Source organism: Calidris pugnax, unplaced genomic scaffold (assembly GCF_001431845.1).
Source record: "Calidris pugnax isolate Ruff unplaced genomic scaffold, ASM143184v1 scaffold95, whole genome shotgun sequence".
Classification (NCBI taxonomy): domain Eukaryota; kingdom Metazoa; phylum Chordata; class Aves; order Charadriiformes; family Scolopacidae; genus Calidris; species Calidris pugnax.
In genome coordinates, this window is record NW_015090885.1 from 9,871,033 (window position 1) to 9,891,953 (window position 20,921).

Below are 20,921 nucleotides of genomic sequence, written 5' to 3' on the forward strand. Positions count from 1 at the left end.
TTTAAGAGTAAAAATAAATATTTTAATGCATAGTAAAATTGTCATATTACTCCTTAAATAAACCAGTGATAGTAGAAAAAGAGAAACAATTTCCCGTAAGATATTTCTCGCAATACAAAAGGTTTCATAAAGTATGTTTGTCTGTCCAACTGTACTAGCAGTTATACTGGCTATAAACAAATAACAAGAAGCTACACTTCACTAACATGGCAGTGAATCCATCACATTCTGTCTAAAGTTAATGCTTGTTTTTTAATTTTCATGCTACAATCAATTACTGGCTATAACTCCCGTGTCACACAGGACTATATGGCCTGCTTCTGGACTTTCCTTTTGGCCCTGGTCATCTCATCTGATCTCTTGTAAACAAGAACTATTTGCTGCCTTATTAAGGCAAATATCTTGCACCTGTTCATTTTTATCCCCCCTGCAGGGGCAGAGAGTGTAATTAGGGTATAGACTAGTTTCTCTTTGAATTTACAAATACACATCAAATAACTGTCTTTTTACAAGTACTAGTGGCTAATTACTAAAGCACACAGCTAATGTGGCCCTTTCAAGATTCCTGTTGCATTCAGGTGCATTAATGAACAAGACATGTTTCTTCCTTCTTCATTTCTATTTCACATTACAGAATATAAAAATAGAATAGATACCCAGGAAGACTGTAGGATGAACAAAGGAATGACGGTTAAGAAGCAAAGGTCTTGCATGCAATTAGAGAGAATAGGAAGTATATTTAAGTTTTCAGGCTGTTTTGTGAGGGACATGGTGTAGGGGAGGACTTTGTAGAGTAGGGTAGATGGTTGGACTCGATGATCCCAAGGGTCTCTTCCAACCTAGACGATTCTATGATTCTATGAAAGAACAACAGGGAAACAAGGCACATGAAGATGGCAGGGGGAAAGTAACAAACCTGAGCATAGGAAGTGAGCACCAAGGATGAATCTGTGCAGATAATTTTGGATAATCCAAGAGCAGAAGAAAGGAACCATGTGCAAGACTGCTTTTAAAGCTCATGTGGGAAAAACAGTTTTAATCGTAAGGCAAGACAAAACAGAGATGCGTCAGGCAAGACACAATTTTCACAAGAGCGAAATGTGTTATTGATATATCAGGACAACTATAAAGAAGGAGGTAGTGATGTTTACGAGTACAACACTGTTATAAATATACCACATTTCTCATTTACAACATTGATTCACAGACAGTATTTACAGGACAATGTCTTTAGAATTTCTGCCGAATGAGTAATCCCAGGGTAGGGAGCTATTAACAGATAGGAGAAGACCATCTCTCTAGACGGTGAGGAAGAGGCGTCGTCTTTCCATCATTACTCTGAAAGTTAAAACAGTACATTATTAACATCCAAATGAAACTTTAGTTAGATATTTCAGCATATTCTTTCCTGTCCCTTTTGCAATGTGTTTTCTATGAATCCTGTCAATATACAAGGAGCAAAATGATATTGAGGATTAGAACTCATGGCTTGTTGTTCTCTTGAGTACCAAGAGTATCAAGAAAAATCAATATGACGTAAGCACAAATCTTATATGCACTGATGTTAGTGTGTTAGCCTAGAATTATTCTGAAAGCGCATAGGTGTGGCTCAGTCAATGGGAGGTGGGGGGAAGCAGCTCCATGCATTGTTTTCCGTAAAGCTTCAAAGCTCATACGACTTTCATATTGACATTTAGGTCAAGACAACCTAAATGCATTGGAATTACTACCTAGTCACTGGTAGTAATTGGAATCACTCCCTAGAAAACCTGGAAGAATGAATATTAGGTTCCTTTAAAAGGTATCTCTGTGCATAAAAAATTTTTCCCAAAAACTCTGAAAAGCCAAAAATCAGAAAGCTTTTTCATCCTTGACTGTGAAAAAAAATCAGAAATTGACTTCCAAAATACTTATCCTGTTTCACTTGGATTGAAACTCTTTTTATAAGCATTCAAATACAAATATATAATGAGGAGAAATAATTTTAGTTATTTGTCTCCCCATTATGGCACATACACATAGGAGAAGATTTTCTTTGTATAAGTAAAATGCAAGAGGAGAGCTGAAAAGTTTGGTTGGAGTCTGTAGCTAACCAATCTCATCCCTATTCCATTTTTAATCAGAGGACTAAACAATGAATCCTAGGTAATAAGCTAATCATGGAAAGACTTTCCTGAAAACTGAATATTTTATATTTTGCACAACAATGTTAAGAAAATTGCATTTCCTAGCAAATCTCAACATCTTTCCAGAAAGAATTCTCTTCTTTCAAGTAAACGCTTCACATCTTTGTAAAGAAACAGTCCCTTTTAATGGACAGCACTTACATGTTAATGTGAGAGAAGTTGGGTCAAGCTTTAACCTGTCACATTCAGATATCTCAGGATCAAAAGCATCATCTTCATCATAAATATTTTGACGCAGAACATTCCTTATAAAATCTGGGTTCATTGTGTTTTCCATAAACCCCTCTGTCAATGGTGGTATAGAAAACTCTAGCTGATATAATACAGTGGAGTTTTCATTACTGAAAAACAAATAAAAAAAAAAAAGTCAAGTATGAATGTCTTCAAGTCATGACCGGATTTTTTCTTTCTTGAGCAATCTCACTTCATACTAATGTTTGTGTGGATTTTTTTTAAGCTTGTTCTAAAAAAAGCATTATACAGGAAAACTTCCATCAAAGATTCCAGTTTCCTCCTTGGCCCCCGCTTCTCAGACCACCTCTTGACGTTAACAGAAACTGGGCACATACCTGAAGCCAAACTGGGACATGTTTTCAAATGTGTAAAGGGCAAGTGGACACACGTTGTAATGGGGTGAGGTTTTCAGCACTTGTGTCTAACAAGTACCTACCGATAAGAGGGGAGGTGTTGCAATATCTCATGCATAGGTTAGCTGAGAACCTGCAGAAAGATTTGCTCTCCTGCTTAGCAGTACCTGGCACAACCGAGCTGTGCTCCTACCCCAGCTCTGGAGTGGATTATGCAAACCACCAAATTGGAGTCCATCTCCCAAGATTTCATTGCTTGTGGTCTACCAAGTCCCCTACCTACAACTTGATGTTTATGTTTTGTAGCCACAGGATTTAGGACATCAAAAAAGAAATTGGGTGAGGAAAGAGAAAAAGAGGCAGAGAGAGAGAGAGGAAAAGAGAGACAAATCAGCTAGTCAATAAATATGCAGAACTGCAGCTTTGTATTTGGTGTGTAAATTGTAATTTTTACCTATAAGGCTCACTCATTGAGCAGAGCCAGCATGCCCAAGGCTGGCGATACAGGGCAGCACATCCCCCAGAGTGCCCTCACAACTGTCCCTTGCCCCAGCCCAGGTGGTTCTTCCTCTGTCCTTGCTCTTTCAAGGACCTTGGGCTTTTGAAAATTCTACTTCCCGTGATTTTCTCCTGTCTTTCTAATCCCCTTCGTAACAGTGCTTTTTCGAAGTCCTTGAGGAAGCCCTCTGACCGTCTTCCTTTGCCTCTGCCACCTCTCCATGGCAGGACCATGTTGCAGGTGATCTTTCCAGCCTCACTTTTCCCTCTGTTGCTCAGTCTCCCTCCTGTTGTGAATCTGTGATATTTCCATATATTAGAACTTTACAGTCTCAAACACAGTGAACTCCCTCACCTCCCTCCAGTGTCAGTTTCTGCCAAGAGTAGGATCTTCCCTCTGTTCCAGCTTGAATCTTTCTGTTGCCTCTTCAAGGCACGCCTGGATGATTTTCTTCTTCTTCTCACCTCTGCTACTCCTCTGTCCCCATCAGTCTTTGGTGGCAGAGCTTCTCCTTCATGTGTAAGCAGCTCCCACCCAGGCTAGCCTACCCTCCACTCTACCATCTGCTCTGCCTCTGACTCCTGCTCCACCAGTCTCTCTGACACACTGCTGCTTTGAGATTTGTTCATGTTGTCCAAAGTAAAGTGAGGGGGAAAAATGATCCAAGCAAACCAGCAATGCAATATTGCTGGTTTGGCTGTCATGACTTGTATGTCCCTGTTGCTTTATAGCTCTTCTGGAAACAGAACTGTTTTCCCCTCCCCGTGAACCCTGTTTTATTTATTTAAAGCTATTTAAGCCGTGTCGAGCTCAAGTGGTTCCAGAAGTTAATTTCCCTTTAATAAATAGCCTTGAACATTTTTATTAAGGGCTGCATTTGGAACCAAAACCAGCAGAGGTGATACTTAAGAGCAGCACAATGTTACTGTCATTATATATAATTAGCAGCATTTGTCATTTACATGAGGGGATACTTCAACTAGTTTTCACTGGTTTTGTAACTCCCTCAAACACCCTATTTTTCTCAGATTTAAATGTTGCATATGTTTACATAGGCACATGCATTTCTCATCAAAAGCTTGGAAATTTCAGATAATTTTGGTGACAGAAATTACTTACCTGAAATAAACCACCTGAGCTGACCTAAAATAACGTCCTAGAGCTGGAGATGAACTGTAGACGTCTGTTAACTTGGAGAGAAAAAAAAGAAAAGAAAAACATTTTCTTCCATTCATTCTCTCTTTTCCCCATAAAAGAAAGTACAGCAAATCATTCTTACAAGGTGTTTTGAGGGGCATAAACACAGGTGCTGAAGGTCATATATCAGCAAATATCTGCCCTGGAAGAGGTACACAATCATTTTAAGCTTCACAGACAAGTTAATCTGTGAGTTTGACTGATTACTATATTATCTTATTACTATGTCACCTTAACACAATGGAGGCATTCGGGGGTGAACTAAAAGTACGTGCTTATGTTGCCATGTGCGATTTATGCTGGTTGACTTGGGGTTTTATTTGTATAAAAGCCCCCTTCTACTCTTACTTCATAGAGGGAAGGGTCCCTGTATTGACATTCCCTTTCCACATTAAGTCAAAATCAGCACTTCCACGCCTGCCAAGCTTATTTCAGCCGTAATTCAGAGCTGTGATGGCTCAATGGAAACGGCAGCTATAAACCCAGACTGTCATTGTGTACTTACAGGAGAATGCAACATACAGGATTTTTAGCAGTTATCCAGCTTTGATGACTTCACAGCCCCCTTCTAATCTAAATTATTCAGTGATTCTATAAAAAGGTAAGACTACATCCCAACCATTACTGAAATTTAGGAAAGAGAAAAAACATCAGGGTGGTGTTTTTTTTTTAAATCAATGTAAACAGCTTGTGTGCTTAAAAGCAGACAATTCCTTTTCCTAGATCAGGACTTAACATTATATTAGAAAAAGTACAACTCAGATTTTTTTCGGACTTGCAAATGACTGAGTTGCTAAACAGAGAAACAAACTCCTTAAAAAGGAAAACACTGAATCTATGTTACAAGCAGAATCACCTTTGCTAAGAACCATATCAACACATACCCTCTTAGTAATGTTTTCAGAGGAAAGATGTGGGAGACCGCACATTAATTCCAATGTTCCTGAAAAATTGCGGTAATTTCCACTATTTAGTAGTGCATCAGAATCCCAGTAGTCATCCTCGTCTGTGTAAACATCTGATATTCAACAGGATATAAAAAAGGAAGGAAAAATTCCCAGTTAGCAGAAGTGTTGAAAAAAACCCCTCAGCTTTCTTCAGGGTGTCTTTCTCACAAATTTCCTAGGTAATGACCGTCCGGGAGTAACAGAAAGAAAGTGCAAGTCACCTGAAGAAAAGTGACAGCACATGGAGATCAATCACCCACCCCCATTAGCAAAAATCAGCCCTTTGGGGAGCCCGACAGGCACTGACACCACCTGAGAGGACGCAAGTGATCCATTGCACTTCTTGCAATGTTACAAGCATCACGTCCATCCTCATCCCCGACTCTTTTCTCACTGAGCTACAAACTGGAATTGCCATCTGATCAGGATACAAGTTGCTTGTTGCCTACTAAACAAAAAGTACACGTCCACTACTCAACACACCACCCTCTGCAGGCAGCGTCCCAGTCCCCTCGGCCGTTTACAGAGTTTAAAGGATGCTAATGTTCTATTTGTGTTATATTAGATTGTACATATTGTACATTTTTATTAGAGGACAAACCAAGAGTGAGATACTTACTAGAATAAATAATTAGGCTGATGAGAATGACCAGGAAGATTACTAGAAAAATGGTAATTATAACCATCCATTGTTTACACTTCCAGAAAACAACATTGGAGCATGATTTCCAGGGATCTCTCTCCTAGTTACAAAAGGAAGAGGAATGTTGATTAATGAAATACACTAGGAAAAAATATTTAAGTGGCTCTACTGTAGCATTTAAATACAGAAAACTCCACATAGGTAGGAGAATCTCATTGGTAAGCTATACCCACCCTATACCAGGGGTTCCCACATTAAGTACTGCTGCAGGTGGGTTCATAGACCTGCAGAAGGCAAAGAACATTCCCAGGCAGGGTATTATGTGAGAGTCGTATTGTTTCCCATCATTTATTCAGAATTTCCAATTCCTGAATTGCCCATTAAGCTGAGGTGCTACAAAGGTGCTTTCATGGCTTTTTTTTTTTTTTTTTTTTTTGAACTACATCAATTAGATTTGTATTTCTGTAAGCTGTCCTTTTAATGTTTGCCACCCCTGCCAATCAAAAAGGTGTCTGTGGAGGAAGTTCCAGAATCATTCACCTTTGCGATGTTGCTGGTATCAGTCTGCATAGCTCCTGGACGCCGGCACCCAAAGCAGATGGACTATTCTTCATGAGATATTATTACATGAAAGAACACATTAAAAAAATTGAGACTTTTACAGACAACTCCCTTTTTCTTCAGAAGATTGGAAACTTGAAGGCTATTGAGTATTTTTGACAGAAAGCTTATTCCAAATCTCATCTGTTCTAGGAGATCATAAGGAAATTCTCATCAAAGCAATTTTGCATGTATGTTCATATAGGAAAGAAAGGACAATACTGGCCTTTCACTTAGTTTTTAGTAAGATTTAAGACCATGGTAAAAATTAAATTAGTTACCCTAGTAGTACCAAAAAAAAAAAAAAAAAAAATCACAATAACAAAAAAACAACAGAACAGATAATGACACGTATATCATGTTTCTAAAAACAAACAAAAAAAAAAAAAAAAAAGATGCCATAGCAAAACAAGAAAACTCCAACTGTCCTAATGCACAACCAGAAGGCTGAAGGAAGGGCACAAATTCATAAATAGACCATATTAATTCTGCCTTTTTAATTCATCATTATAATCCACCATAAACCCAGCAGTAAACTCCACGTCCTTTTTGACATTGGTACCAGGCAAAGGGAAACACATGCTGTGGGTTGTCTGGGCCACACACGTGTAGGCTGGCAGGAACCAGCTGCTAGCTGGAGGCACTAACCCAGGTTACCTTCTTGTACCTTTTGAACTTTCTAAGAAACCACTATAATACAAAGCCTTTCACTGAGTTTAACTGACATCCACCAGCTGGCTTGAAGCTTCTTTGGAAGTGGCAGATGAAGAGAGAGAGAAAACAGATACCCACAGAAAGACCTTACGAGAGTCATTTCTCCAGGAGTCAAGGTAAAGAAAGGGAAGGAACTCTCTGCAGACACCCCTACATGTAGAACTTCACTTTAGTGGAGAATAAAAGTCAAAGGCTGAGTTTGGTTTTGCTTGCAATATGCTGTCAGGCGTGGTCGTATTTACACATATATTTTGTATTTGATTTTCAAAATGTATTATGGTAACGAAACTCCAGCTTAATGCTTGACACTAGCATTTCATTTTGTATCTGAAAAAAAGAAAATTCTCCAGTAACTACCGCCTAGAGTACAACTGCGAAATCAGACATAGTAGTATCAGTTGAGGCAGACGGTTACCAAGTCCAAGTTTCGATACAGCCACATATTTAGACCATCACGAAAGTGTAATTCTCAATCATGCATAGCAAACTGGCTTGAACTTAGGCAAACATTCAGCTCTCTAACTATCCCCTACCAGCTGGGCCAACGCCCTCTGGATATTGCCCATCTACATCACCAGACTGCCAGGAGGGAGCAGCAGCAGAGGAACCTCTCCCCTGTAGGCAGGGCAGCTCTTCCAATCAACCTGCTGCTACCTGAGCAGGAAGCAGAGCGTGGTAATTTTCCAACAGTCCTTATAGGATAGCAAAGCGGTTGCCAGAATCAGCAGAAACAGAACCCAAATGCAAACTCCATTCTGTGAAGGGGAAGGCTACGCTGAAACTTAAGGGTAAAGTTTCTCAAGGCAGCCAAGCGGATCTGGCTTGCCCCCGCCTCTCCTCCACACTCTCCTGTTCCTCTTTGCACCTCCCCAGAACTTCTCCCACCCTGCAGCAAGCTGCTTCATCTTACCAGACCAGAGAAGAGGCAGCTGTCCCCTGATACAGTAGAGTAAATGTTTTTTTTTGCCTAACCAGCGGCATGAATCAGCCGGCAGAGCCGACCAGCAGGGCTCTCACAAGGAAGCAGTGACCGTGGCTCAGCCGGGAGCGGGAAGGGAGGGGTGATGTGACTAACACCACCGAGCTCTCGGGATGGCTCAGCCCTTCTTACAGGAAAGGGGGAAACATCTTCCCTCTGCCACAGATATCCCCTCTGCTCCTGAGTAAGTAATGAAACACCGTTGTACAACAATCACCTGTGAGTATATACAGCTCCTCTGCCGGGGTTAGTCTGTGCCACAGCTTGAAGCTAAACGCTGGGAGCTACCTCCCTCAGGACTCACGTGCTGGTCTTAACTGAGGCTTTGGGGCACTCTATTCGTACAAATTCGTAATTCTTAGCAATTTAAAATTACTCAAAAACAAAAAGAGAGATGATCTGTTGCAGTAGTTCTATTCTTGTTTTGGCAGTGCTGTTTTCTGATTAATTTGTTCAGAAAAAAAAGCCTGCTTTTATTACGGATTTCAACTTTTCTCCTTTCTGTTTTTGAGCCCAATCCCACTGAGAGCATATGAAAAGAGAAAGAAAAACTCAGAGTACCAATTATGACTTCATTACCCAAATTAAACTTCACAGCCAAGCACAAATAATAATAATAATAAAAAAGCTTAAAATCCCACTCTGATATTAGAGTATTTCATTGAGAAGGGGAAAAGAAATATGTTTAACAGGTTTTCAGCTGTTACTTTCAAGTGACTTGACTAACCTTTCCCCAACAAATTAAACCCCTTCTACAAGATCCTGCAAAGTGTCATTTCACTTGCTGTTTAATATTTTCCCCAGCAGCAACTGTCATATGAGCCAGTAAAATTCCTACCTTTATTGTTTGAGCATTTAGAGGCTTTTCATGATCAGCCTCACTTTCCTCCACATTATCTTCTTGTAATTCAATAATCTCATGCTCCTGAGCAGAGCTGTGCCTTTTCATAGCTGCTCTGTCTGCGCGAGGACCTCTGACTCTGAAGCAAGCACGGAGGCAACTCATTTCCTTCTGGTTTCAGCCGCAGCTATGGTCAGTAGTAGTTCTGGTATGAGGGTGGAGATGGCAACAGGGAGAGTTGGGATAGTTTTCACCGGAGTGATCTCAAAACAGTGATAAACAAGGGGAATTCCTTGGAAGGACAAATAAGAAGGTCCCTCTGTGCTGGCTCCAGAGAAATGGGAGGCGGGGGAAGTATCGATTCGCCCAGTAGTCAGAACTGCAGCCCTCAGCTGTGCAATACTAGGTTTTCCAGTTTGTCCACCTTACTGTACCAGCCCTTGACAAGCAGGTGACTAAACCTTCAGCAACGTTGTCATTCGCTGAGGCAATTTTGAAAGGAACCGGACTGCTCTCACTGCTGCTGTCGCCTGAAACAGTAAAATATTATTGCTGTTATCCATGCAGCTAAACAGATGTGGCTCTGAACAGCACAAACTGAGTCAAGGAACACATAGGTTGAAGTTCAGTTAGGTTGTGAAGGGAACTTAATAAATGAACACTGCTGATCTTTTTGCCATGAATTGTCCTCTCTCTAGCTCTTATGCAGTCTAAAATCATGTCTGGTGTTAAAGAACCTTTTATGTCTATTCACATACTGTCTAACCTAAACCTGAAAAGCTGCTTCCATGTAAAAAAAAAAAAACAACAAAAGGACAAATCTAAAGAGAAGAGGAAGATGGCTTCAATTTCAACCTTTGCTCGACAGGGCATGCTTTTATTAAAGAAATCATAGTGGGAGTTGAGATCTGGTTGGCACTATCTTCCCACATGAACTCTCCCATGCTTCTTAGAGTCACTCATGACAACTTATTGCAGCCAGAGGCTGGGTCCTACACCCACCTCTCCAGTGTCTTTCATCCTGCCTCCTCTCATTTCTCCTACTGTGACTCCATCATCATGGTTATCCTTCCTCCCCACAGAGCATGTCTTTCCCTTCTGGATCAAAAGGGTTGGGCAGACAGGCAGCCAGCAACTGCTCTCTTGCTCATTCTCTTGTCCCAGCACAGGGAGAGCAGTGGATTAAGAGGAAAACATAGCCTCTTTCTCCAGCTCCTTCCCTTGCTGGCCAAGCATCCACTCACAGCACTGCTCCTTTTCTTGCCAAATGCTGAGGATGCTTTTCCTTTCCCCAGATTTTCTCATTATGAAACTCATCCGGGTATTGATGCCTGAAGCATTCCCAGAGATTCAGATTCCTGATGTCATGTCACAGACTTCCATGCAAAGGCACTCCATCAAGCTGAGTACATGGCTTAGTTTAATTCAATGAATAAAAAGAAATACAATTGCATACCCTACCTTTTGGTTCTGGAGAATCCTTAAAACTCCAGAGGAATGAGGACGAAGCTGAGCAGTCATGAAGAACAAAACGTCTGTCTGGATCCACAAGATTTTACCTGGGACATCTTCACTAAAAAAACCTTTTACTGATGGTTCTTCGCACTCCTGCTGGAGATGAACTTCATTTATTTCCTTTTCACTCACAGCAAGAGACCTTACCTTCCTGCCTGAAACCAAACCATTTTTCCTAAGCCAAATGAGTTAATGATTATGGACCTCACCCTGGAAAGGGCAAAGTCCTTTTATTTACATCTGAGGAAGGAGCTTAACAACGAATTGTTGAGTTTCTTTAGTCTGGTTGATACAGCTTTCACGCTTGGTGCCTTTCTTGCATGTGAAGCAACTGACCCTTCTGACGTAGAGATGAGAAACTCTTAAATAAAATGGGAAGTCAATGACTGATCTGAACTTTCTGGCCCAGGCTTTTAGCCAAAAGAGAACAACAGGAAAACTGCTTTCTAACACAGTGAAGACATCTCTGGTTTCCATATAAGGAAAAGAAGCTTGTGCCCTTAAAAATATGCTTTAGTAAAATGGCCAAGTTAGGCTCAGCTTTTCAAAAAATTCCAAGGTACACGTGCAGTTCTGATTGCACCTGGGAATTATAGTTTCCGAGGCACAATAAAACAAATAAAACATAGCCACTTGCATTTTCAGCGTGTGTTTATTAAAAAGGAAGATGTGAACAAATGACTAGCCTTTAAAGATAATAACTTCCCTAAAATATAGGGTATAGATTATGTAGTAAATTTTACACAAGCATCAGGGAGGGGGAATGTCCAATACTAGCACAAGAAAGGAAGGAAAAGCACTATCAGAGCTAGCTGCAGGAATCTCAGTGTGTGAAGATCACAGTGCTAGCTCATTCCTGTGTTTTCCCCACATGCTGCAAAGGTGTGTCTACAACTAAACAAGATCACATACGTATGTATTGTAGAATGTGTGTGCTGTGGTAGACAGCAATGACTAGTATTCAAACTGCCAGCTTCATTATTCTTTTATACATTAAAGGACAAGGACAACAGGAAAAGAAGTGTGAACCCACCAGGAGCACACTAAAATTCACAAAGCATCCCACAGACAGAGCTGGGGGAATACACTTGTAATGAGACCCTACAACTATGTTCAAATTTTAAAAAGAATATAAGAAAATAGCAAAGTTTGTTTTTCAATAATTAAAAGTATTTCTTTCCTCTTATTTAAACATCATCCCAAAGAATCTAAATTATACTCTTCCAGTTCTTTAATGAAAATTTCTTGCATCCTAGCATTTGTGAACTATTTATCTGATATTTTTAGGAAAATACAGGTTACAGCCCAAAAAGGAACAGTTGTGTAACAGCAGCGTAACTAGAGAATGAATTAATCTCAGCTTTGTACACTATACGGATTACAGTATTTGTATTTTCAAGACACACAATCATTTATGGGTAGAATCCAGTAACACCACTAACATAATATATATGAGTTGAGTACATACAGGATGTGCCCATGAATATCCAGATATGTGTATGTGGAAACATATATAGATATGTAGCTAGCAACGGAGAGGGAAGCAGGGGAGAAAATTTGCAAAAGAGAGATTTGGCTGGATTTTTGCTGCAGGTTCTAATCCATTTTATTTTGTTTTTAAGGCAGTGCTGTTCCTGCTACTTAGGATAAGGAAGATGAATTCATAAGGAATCTGAAGTATCTCTGAATCTGAGCAGTTACTGCCACATGGATAACAAGTGATAGTTTCTCCATCAAGAAAATGCATTCTTTCACAAAAGAACAGTCATTGGCATTTTCAGGTTATGTCATCAGAGATGGACATGATAGACCACTGTAGGAAGCAGATTTCATAAGGGAGATGATCTTTTCTCCTTGGCACATCAATTTGTATTCTGACGAATCCAGTCATAAAGTACTGTCACCTTAGTGTATACACCGGGACGATTGCGCCGAGCACATCCTTCACCCCAGCTCACAATGCCAGCAAGGTACCACCTATTTCCCTTTCCTGTGCAGGCCAAGGGACCTCCGGAATCTCCCTAAAATGAAGGGAGTTCAGCCATTAGTGCACGTGGATGCACACACATACACACAGAGAGCGCTGTCACAAAAGTTAGGTTAATTAAGGACAGTAAATACCTGCCCCTCTCTTTCTCAAATTACAATTTAATATTAGAATCTTATTTCTGGATAGAATGTACCCAGCTAGATGACATAGTCATTCAGTTTGTTCTAACTTGCAGAAGTAGCACAGTAATCAGTGTAAAGCAAGGGCAAGAAGTAGTTCAAAAAGTTAGTCATTGCTAATGTCCCATTTCAGGATTCATAATGCAACCAATCACAGGTTGAATGGTGAGAGGAGAATACAGGGATGGAAAATGGGAATTCTGCTCCTATTTGACCATAAATTGTTGACAGGTGGAAGGTAGAAATAGGAACAGAAAGATACTATGCACCCCCATCAAAAAAAAGACAAGAGAAAAAACCAAAACAGACCCAAACCCAAAAAACAAACCAGTCACAATTAAGTGTCAGCCACTTTCATAATCAAAACTGTGTATACATTCATAGAGGGAGAGGAAGGAACAAAGACTAAGGAATGTGTAAATAAGAATTGGCTTCTCAAAGGCAACATTCAGGTCTGTGCAGCAAGTTAGAAAAGTAAAATTCCCATTTAGTTCAATTCACAGGATTAAAATGCATTTAGGCTTACAAATGCATTGCGTCTTTCATTGTTTTAACCTTGTATGCCTTCTGTGAACAGACCAGTTCACAGAACTCTGAGCAGTTACTAATGCAGCTCATCTGCAACTGTTCCTTCCACATACAAGACAGTCAGCAACCTCCAAGTTGACCCTGGGGTTTGTTTGCTGCCCCCAGTTGGAACTAAAACATGGAAGAGGTCAGAAGAAAACCATGTACCGAGAAAAGAGTAACAATAGAAAGGTTTCATCATCCAACCAAACAAAATTATCTAGTGATAAGAAGGCAGAACAGTTCTTCCTCTCTCTCAGGCTGCTGTCATACTGGCAATTTTGATAATCCAAGAGGCTGATCTCAAAGGGACTTGAGAAAGGAGGCTGGCCTCCTCTGAAAGACCAAAGCCAGTTCTGAAAGACCAAAGGAGCTGTATGCCAGTGGAGAGAGGCAGGATCCTGAAAATAGGAACCAAGGCCAGAGGACATCCTAGCGTAATAAGAAAATAGTCTGAAAGAGTAAACACTTTATTTCTCTCTTTAAGTATCACATCATCTAAAGATGAAAGATGTTTGGAAGCTTCACATAACCTGTGCAGTACACGCACAGCTTATGCGTTCATGAAGAAATGAAACAGATCAGGATGCCCACAAGCCTGGAATTGTAGTAAAAGGGTTTCAGGTGCTGCTGAATTCCTGAGCTGCCAACATCATTCCTATCTAGCCCTGCACAGGAAATATTCTAGTGACAGAAAAGACAGAAAAGGCAAAGATTGTTCCCTCAGACTAAGAATTTAAAGGTCCAGAGGGTAGTCCATGGTAGGACTCAAACACAGCATATCATGTTGGAAGCCAGATTGACCAGTACGGTATATAGGTGAATCAGTTAAAATCTCCATCATGTTCAAGGGCATTTCTGAAGCAGCACATTTTTTTGAGGAACATCAAGCCTCTAAAACAACGGTTTACAAAACAGTTCCAAGGTCTAAGGTTATACACAAACTGCACATAAAGTTAAAAATATAATAATTCTTTGAATTAGAATTTAGAGAGTGCAGTCTCTATATTAAATAGCCTGTCCTGTATAAAGAATTTTGACCTATTGCAAGCTATGATCTTGCAAAAATGTATTCTATTACATTAAAATACTAAAATTTATATATTACACCAAAATTCTATCAATTTACCACAGTTTAAAATCAGTAACACATTTCTCTCCCTTCACACAGTAAGTAGTGTAATAACCATGTTTGTATTTTGAAATTGGATATTCTTCATAAGTTTAAGTACTGATAAAGTACACAACTAGTCTAATAAGTGAGGAGAAAAAAAGGCAGTCAAGACACATGAAATATGTCCAAAAAGCAGTTTCTGATTGTGCAAATAAACTAGGTCATATAATTTATGACACAATGTTGTAATCAAAACTTGTAATTATACACATGAATGAACATTTGAAACTAAAAGGCAGCATGACATTTACCAAACCTAGCTTACCCTTGCCTTTTGTATTCCTTTGTAACTATAACAATATATTAGTCATCATACTATTAGAGTATTTTATTTATCTCACACTCAGACATCCAAAAAGGAAAAAAAAAAATCAGCAAGAATAGCAAAAATCACATATGGCCCTTACTTTATTCCCTTTATACTTATGTCTCTGTTCTTTTATAGGAAACTTAACCGTTGAAGATGAAAAAGAATTCTTTTCAACACATTTTACCCCTTGTCTTTGCAAAGCCACATTTCTTAAGAGATTCAGAGATAATCTATGCCAAATTTCCTTCCTTATTTTGGAGAGCCTTTAACTGCCATGTTAAATACACTCAAGTCATCTCAGTTTATTACTAAGAAAAAATCCTGACACTATCAACTCTGAACAGTTTTCCAATAAAAGCAAATATTCCTTTGTATTTTCTCTACAAGTTCTGGATTACCTGGCATGCATCAACACCACCATTAAGATTCCCAGCACACAGCATACGTGATGTGATCAGATCATCATACAGCTTGTTGCAGACACTTTGGTTAATTATTCTCACTCGAGCTTCCTGCAATGTTTTGGCAAGATGGCCTAGGGAAAAAAAAAAAAAGGTGTTGCAGAAGTTCTGGTGGTACAGATTTCTAACAGAAAAACCACTTGTCAAAACAAAAGAGAATTGCTACAAACTCAAAACCTACGCAGCTGATAGCAATAATAAGATAATAACAATAGAATAATTCCCCTTCCTTCAATTGCTGCCCCCCCTCAGCTTTTGAAAGCTGCTGTCTACACTGCTCCCTAGAGTATTGGTCCCTAGGACCACCTTTCCATTTTCTTAGTCTTTATCCTTTTGAGCTTGTTCTGCCAGAAAGTCATAAAAAAGCCATGCAAATTATCAGTGTAATTCAAGGCTCCAACAGTGTGACTAACTTTGAATGCCATTTCAAATTATGCTGAAAGCTTTTTGTTGTTATTTACACTATGGCTGTGTTCCAAATGTTGTCCAAATCCTAGTAAATAAATTTCTACCTTCTTTCCCATCCTCTCACTTCTAGGGAAGGAGCTGAGAACGTAGCTTGGGGGGAGGTGCAGATTTTCAAAAAATCTAGCTTGTAAGTCACAAATGATGCTAAGAGCTTAATTCTGTACTATAGTATTGGCATAAGGTGTCATTGTGAACTCAGTATCCTCAGTCATGTTTTGACCCAACAGTCAATGTAACCTTTTCAATACCTGGATGATCAGAGAAAGTACTACTGGGATTTTGTTGGTTTGCTCATTCAGCTCTGAGGGTGGGTTGGGAATGAAACAGGTAAGATAGAAAAATACAGTTTTTTCACATGCTATTATATTGACCGTTTAATTGACCTACATCATTTAGTTAAAAAGCTGTAAGAAGGCATCAATTGCAAATCCATTACATTCATTAAACTATTATGTTATTATCTAGATTTAAACCTTTTTTTAAAAAAGGCATATTAAGAAAGCCAGAATTACCATATGGCTTCTGATCTAATATGAGGGATTGTGTCTCTCTGCAATTGTGGGGACCACTGCAACGTTGAGGAGCTATATAAGCCCGGGTTTCAAAGCTGGCTCCTGTAATAATGCTGAGACAGGGCCAAGATCCCGTGGGCTCCCTCACCACCCCTTTCTGCTTTTTTTCTGCCCCCTCACTGCAGCATGCTATTACAAGCTGCGCAGGCAGAGCTCTTCATGGGGCATATATTCAACTGCCTTTGGTTAAGACAGACAAACCAAGAAAAACTCCACAATATTTTTGCAATTATTGCTGTTCATGGCCCCATATTGTCAAACGCAGTGATAGAGATAACATTCTTCCTCTGTGATAGTTGCAAGCCTCTGTTTTCTTTACCTGTAAAGTTGCTTATGACCAATTCACCAGATAAAATGAGCCATGAGCATAATAAGGGGTACATTTTAGTAAATTAATAATTTAGTAAATTAATAATAATTTCCTTTTCAATGGTCTGGCACGTATTGGCACTTATCACCTGCCATCCAAGCACATATTCAGAATTCACAGACGGTAGCTAAGGGGAAATTTCCTAATTTTTTTAAGACCTATTAAATAAACCCAGGTATTTTCTCTTATGACTATAAATATTTTATTGTTAGAGTTTAAAATTAAGCCAAACTTGCAAGAAGTATATCCAGGAAATGAACATACTATTTTCTCTTATGGCTCCCCAGCCAGTTACATAGCAGACAGTTCCATAAACAAATACTCTAGAGGTGCTGGGTAAACAAATGGGCTGTACCAGCTCACTGAAGAATACAGGCGTCTCCATTTCCAACAGTGCAATGTCATAGTCTGAGACAGAATGGTCATACTGTGGGTGGACAATAATCCTTTTGATTGATCTCATAGCTACACGATTGCTCTTTTCATTAATAGTATGTAAGCCCATATATGCTCTCCATCCCGAAGGATCGGAGTATCTGTAAAGAGAATGTTTTTAGAATGTCCCATTGGAAAGTAATGCAGTGTCACTTCACCATATTTTATCTACTTGTCAGTATTTGATGAGATTCTTCAAAACTGAACTGAATGGAGTAGAACACCACTTAGGACGAGAGATGCACTATGGCCATAGTCTGTGTCTCTAAAAACATCGAGTAACAGTTTTACTTACCATTTTGAAAGTAATAATTTCCTGGAGCTATAAGACCAATTCTTTGCAATATATCATGCTTTGGAAGTCACAAAAGTATAATAATAATAAACTTTGTTTCTTCTTTGCCACATGTAAGAGGTATGTCTTTTCAATTTACACTACTCAAACTGAACATTGGTGAGTTTTACACTCCACTTATCAATATAGTCCATTTTTGGGGAGAAAAGACCAATAGCATCCACTCAGAAAATCCATGCATTCTTAAAAAAAATGGTGTTTACACTAAGTTTTACAAAACAGTATGTTTTATCATGCAGGATTCACTGGCAATGGAGGCAAAATAATTACTGCAGATACTTGGGACTTCTGAAGCCAGCAGAAAACAATACTGAGGGTTTGTGTTGCAGAGTTACACCCTGAATCAACTTATCTAGTCAGGGACTAGCTACTGCAGACTTTTGAAAGTAACACTGTAAGGTTATTAAACTGCAAATATTCTATGACAGTATAACTTCTTCATACCTCACGGAATCAGAATCCAGGAAGCAATGGGCAGCAGATATGAGCCACCGATTGGAAATAACAGTTGCACCACATACGTGGCCATGCGGTCCCATCTGTAAGCTCACTTGCCAGGGCCACTTTCCAGATCTTGCATCTTCACCTCCAACAATTCTGGTTTTCTTAAGCTGGTGTCTTCCACAGGCTAATAGAAATAATTGAAAAAAATAGTTACAAAAACCACAAGGTCATTTCACTTTGCTGTCCTTAATACATAAACTTTTAGCCATATGCTTCAAAGCTGTTGAGAGAAAAAAAAGTATTTTCTTACTATGCAATTGGTAAAAAGATAAGGGTATTTGCCCTTTTTCATGGAATGGGTAGAACAGCAATAAACCACCCATCCTCCCTTACAACTTTCTAAAGAGGTTAGTAACTTAGAAAGACATTTAAGCACAATTCTAAGCTTGGGTTGTTTCCAAAAGTTCACTAGAATAAAATCTCATATCTTTTCCCACCTTATATACACAGCTCCTCGACTGCATTTCATTCAGATCAAACAAGTACTAAGACCTGCCAGCTTATGCTGGAAGTTATTTCTTGAAATAAGTGATCATAGACAGAATGGAACAGGGGTTTTAAAAGTTAACAGTGTGAAATGACACACATTTTCATACAGATATTACCACAATATTAAATTTTTTGAATTCACAGCTGATTTGATCAATTCTTAATACAATGATGATTGACCACAGCACAAACTCCTGATTCAGTTTCCCAAGTCATTAACTAATTCTTAAATACATGTTACCATACCACAGTTCATTTCATCAGATCCATCTGCACAGTCTCTTTTCCCATCACACTCAGGATTTGGTTTCAGCAAGCATTTTCCATTGAGACATTTGTATGCATAAGGGGAGCAACTTTTGTAGGCTGAAATAAGAGAGAGGTAAGATAGTGTCACATGTTTGGAGCCACAGTTTCAAATTATTAAAACAACTTGCATGTTCAGCCTACTCCGTGGTGAAAGTTGTCCAAAGCTACTCATTTCAGTCTGCTTGAAGTCATAGTCTGTAATGATGTTAACCCTATGCAGAAGGGATGGGGCAGCACTCCACTCTGATTAATGATCACATTAATTTCAGTCTCCACTGTCCATGAGAAAAAAGACAGAAGAGCCTCCAACTGTCCTCACTTGGTTAAGGACTATTAAAATGTACTCTGTGGAAATCCTGACAGATCTCAGCATTAGGCTTCCATTAGAATCATTCTTGTTGTCAGTTGTTTACAGTGATCTCTAAACAGTGGTAAGGATTTTGTTTGTCAAAAGAAAAGGACTTACTCCTGGCTACCTCAAGGACCTAAAAGTCAAAGCAAGGCAAAAATGATAAAGGCAAAATGCAGCAACTCACGAGGGAGATATTAGTAGCACCATTGATGTCTGTAACCATGGTGGATCTACAGTAAAGAGACCACGCAGGTGGCAAAGGGCAAAAACCCCAAAGTTATTGTGTCTCTCTCCCTTATGTTATTTGGTACTGCTCAGGCAGCAGTTGGGGAGAAAATGCTGTTCTAACAGAATTATCAGTAAGCTGTGGTTAGGTCACTTAATTAAAATCACTGTTATCTTGGATTCTGCTTTATTAATTTCTTGTTTAGGCTCTCCTAAGATCTAGTTACACTCTTATGTTTTGTTTTCACTACTATGAAACTTGTACTTTGTGCTATGAAAAAATACACAGAAATACTACCTTTATCCATTAAAATAAGCATATTCCTGCTTCTGCCTTCCAATGTCTTTTGGGAAACAGCTAAAAATATATACTCACAGCAGTTGTTTTCATCACTGTCCTCCCCACAGCTGTCATCATCTTTACAAGTCTTATACTGATTCTTACAGTTCCCATCACCACAGTTCAACCGTTCTGGATTACAACCTGAAGAAGAAAGGTCTGTAAATGCCTTATAATCCAAATAGCTGGCTAGCAGCTGTGTACTACACCCCCTATCAGAGGTCACCTTGACATTACTGTGCAGTCTCTGCCAGACATTAATCTCGCTTGGTTTTGATAGTCTCCAGTGACAGAGAGACTTGCTGCATTATCTTAACTTGTGCTGCTCTCTCTGCCCTTGGATTACCTTCTGATCACTTTTTTCTGGCATCTCTTCCTTGTTCCCTATCTTTGGTCTGCAGTGCCCCGTTTGGATACAGTACTCTAGCTGAAGCCTTGCCACTGGTGTCTAGGAAGACCTTTCCAAATACTTGTCTTACATCCTAGCCTGACACTTAAAAAAAACCAAGCAAACAAACAAAAAACAACCAAGAACAAGGCACCAAACAAACACTAAACACACAGAGAAAATTGTATGAATTCGTGGCTCTCAAGTCAGTTTTTGAGACACTATTGCCTCCCTGCCATTTTTCAGCAGAGAAGCAATTTAGGCAAGCCACATGTTTATTTGATTAGCTAAATTCAGATCTTGTCTTTAATGAATTTTCTCCATATACATTCTCCAGCTTGTAAGGATGATTTATAAATCCACCCCTCTTAAACACATTCCTCTTTCTACTGTGTGGCACTTTTCCTGTTTCATAAGCCTCTTCTCTAACCCATCATCTAGATCACTTTCAAAAATTATGACAAGTTCCGTAACAGATACTGTCAGAATGACAATAAAAATATCCTTTCATTTTGGTAATGAGTCACTGGAAGTCATTCTCTGGAAACAGGTGGGGTTTTTTGCTCACTGTGTTTTCTTCACTTAATGAAAAGTTTGTCCTGCAAGAAAGTGTCAAAGTAAAACTTCTCCTCTATGTATTCTGTCACAGCAGAGATGTAAAACAAAATAAACACCTCCATGATGTTCTTTAATACCTCTTTTCGCTGTTTACAAATAGTTTACTT

The 20,921-nt window shown here is 39.3% G+C and overlaps 2 protein-coding genes across 3 annotated transcripts in view; both read right to left on the reverse strand.

Moving 5' to 3' along the window:
• Positions 1-9,708, reverse strand: LOC106891111 (chromosome unknown open reading frame, human C3orf52). Of its 2 annotated transcripts, none has more exons than XM_014947411.1 (6): positions 9,191-9,708; positions 6,036-6,159; positions 5,354-5,487; positions 4,392-4,462; positions 2,328-2,527; positions 1-1,338 (listed from the first exon to the last, which is right to left on the reverse strand). In XM_014947411.1, coding segments are annotated over exons 1-6 (699 nt in total). In that variant the 5' UTR covers positions 9,359-9,708; the 3' UTR covers positions 1-1,336. The 2 variants fall into 2 exon arrangements, with proteins under 2 accessions (XP_014802897.1, XP_014802898.1); XM_014947412.1 differs by lacking the exon at positions 9,191-9,708 and adding an exon at positions 8,284-9,169.
• LOC106891112 (suppressor of tumorigenicity 14 protein-like) overlaps positions 9,587-20,921 on the reverse strand; it is a 24,935-nt gene continuing 13,600 nt past the window's right edge. Inside the window, exons 12-18 of the mRNA XM_014947413.1 lie at positions 19,845-19,952; positions 18,829-18,948; positions 18,034-18,217; positions 17,064-17,335; positions 15,327-15,463; positions 10,655-12,729; positions 9,587-9,723 (exon numbers count right to left, since the gene is read on the reverse strand). Of these exons, the coding sequence (XP_014802899.1) occupies positions 12,571-12,729; positions 15,327-15,463; positions 17,064-17,335; positions 18,034-18,217; positions 18,829-18,948; positions 19,845-19,952 (980 nt within the window). The 3' untranslated portion in view covers positions 9,587-9,723; positions 10,655-12,570. The remainder of the gene's footprint in view (positions 9,724-10,654; positions 12,730-15,326; positions 15,464-17,063; positions 17,336-18,033; positions 18,218-18,828; positions 18,949-19,844; positions 19,953-20,921) is intronic.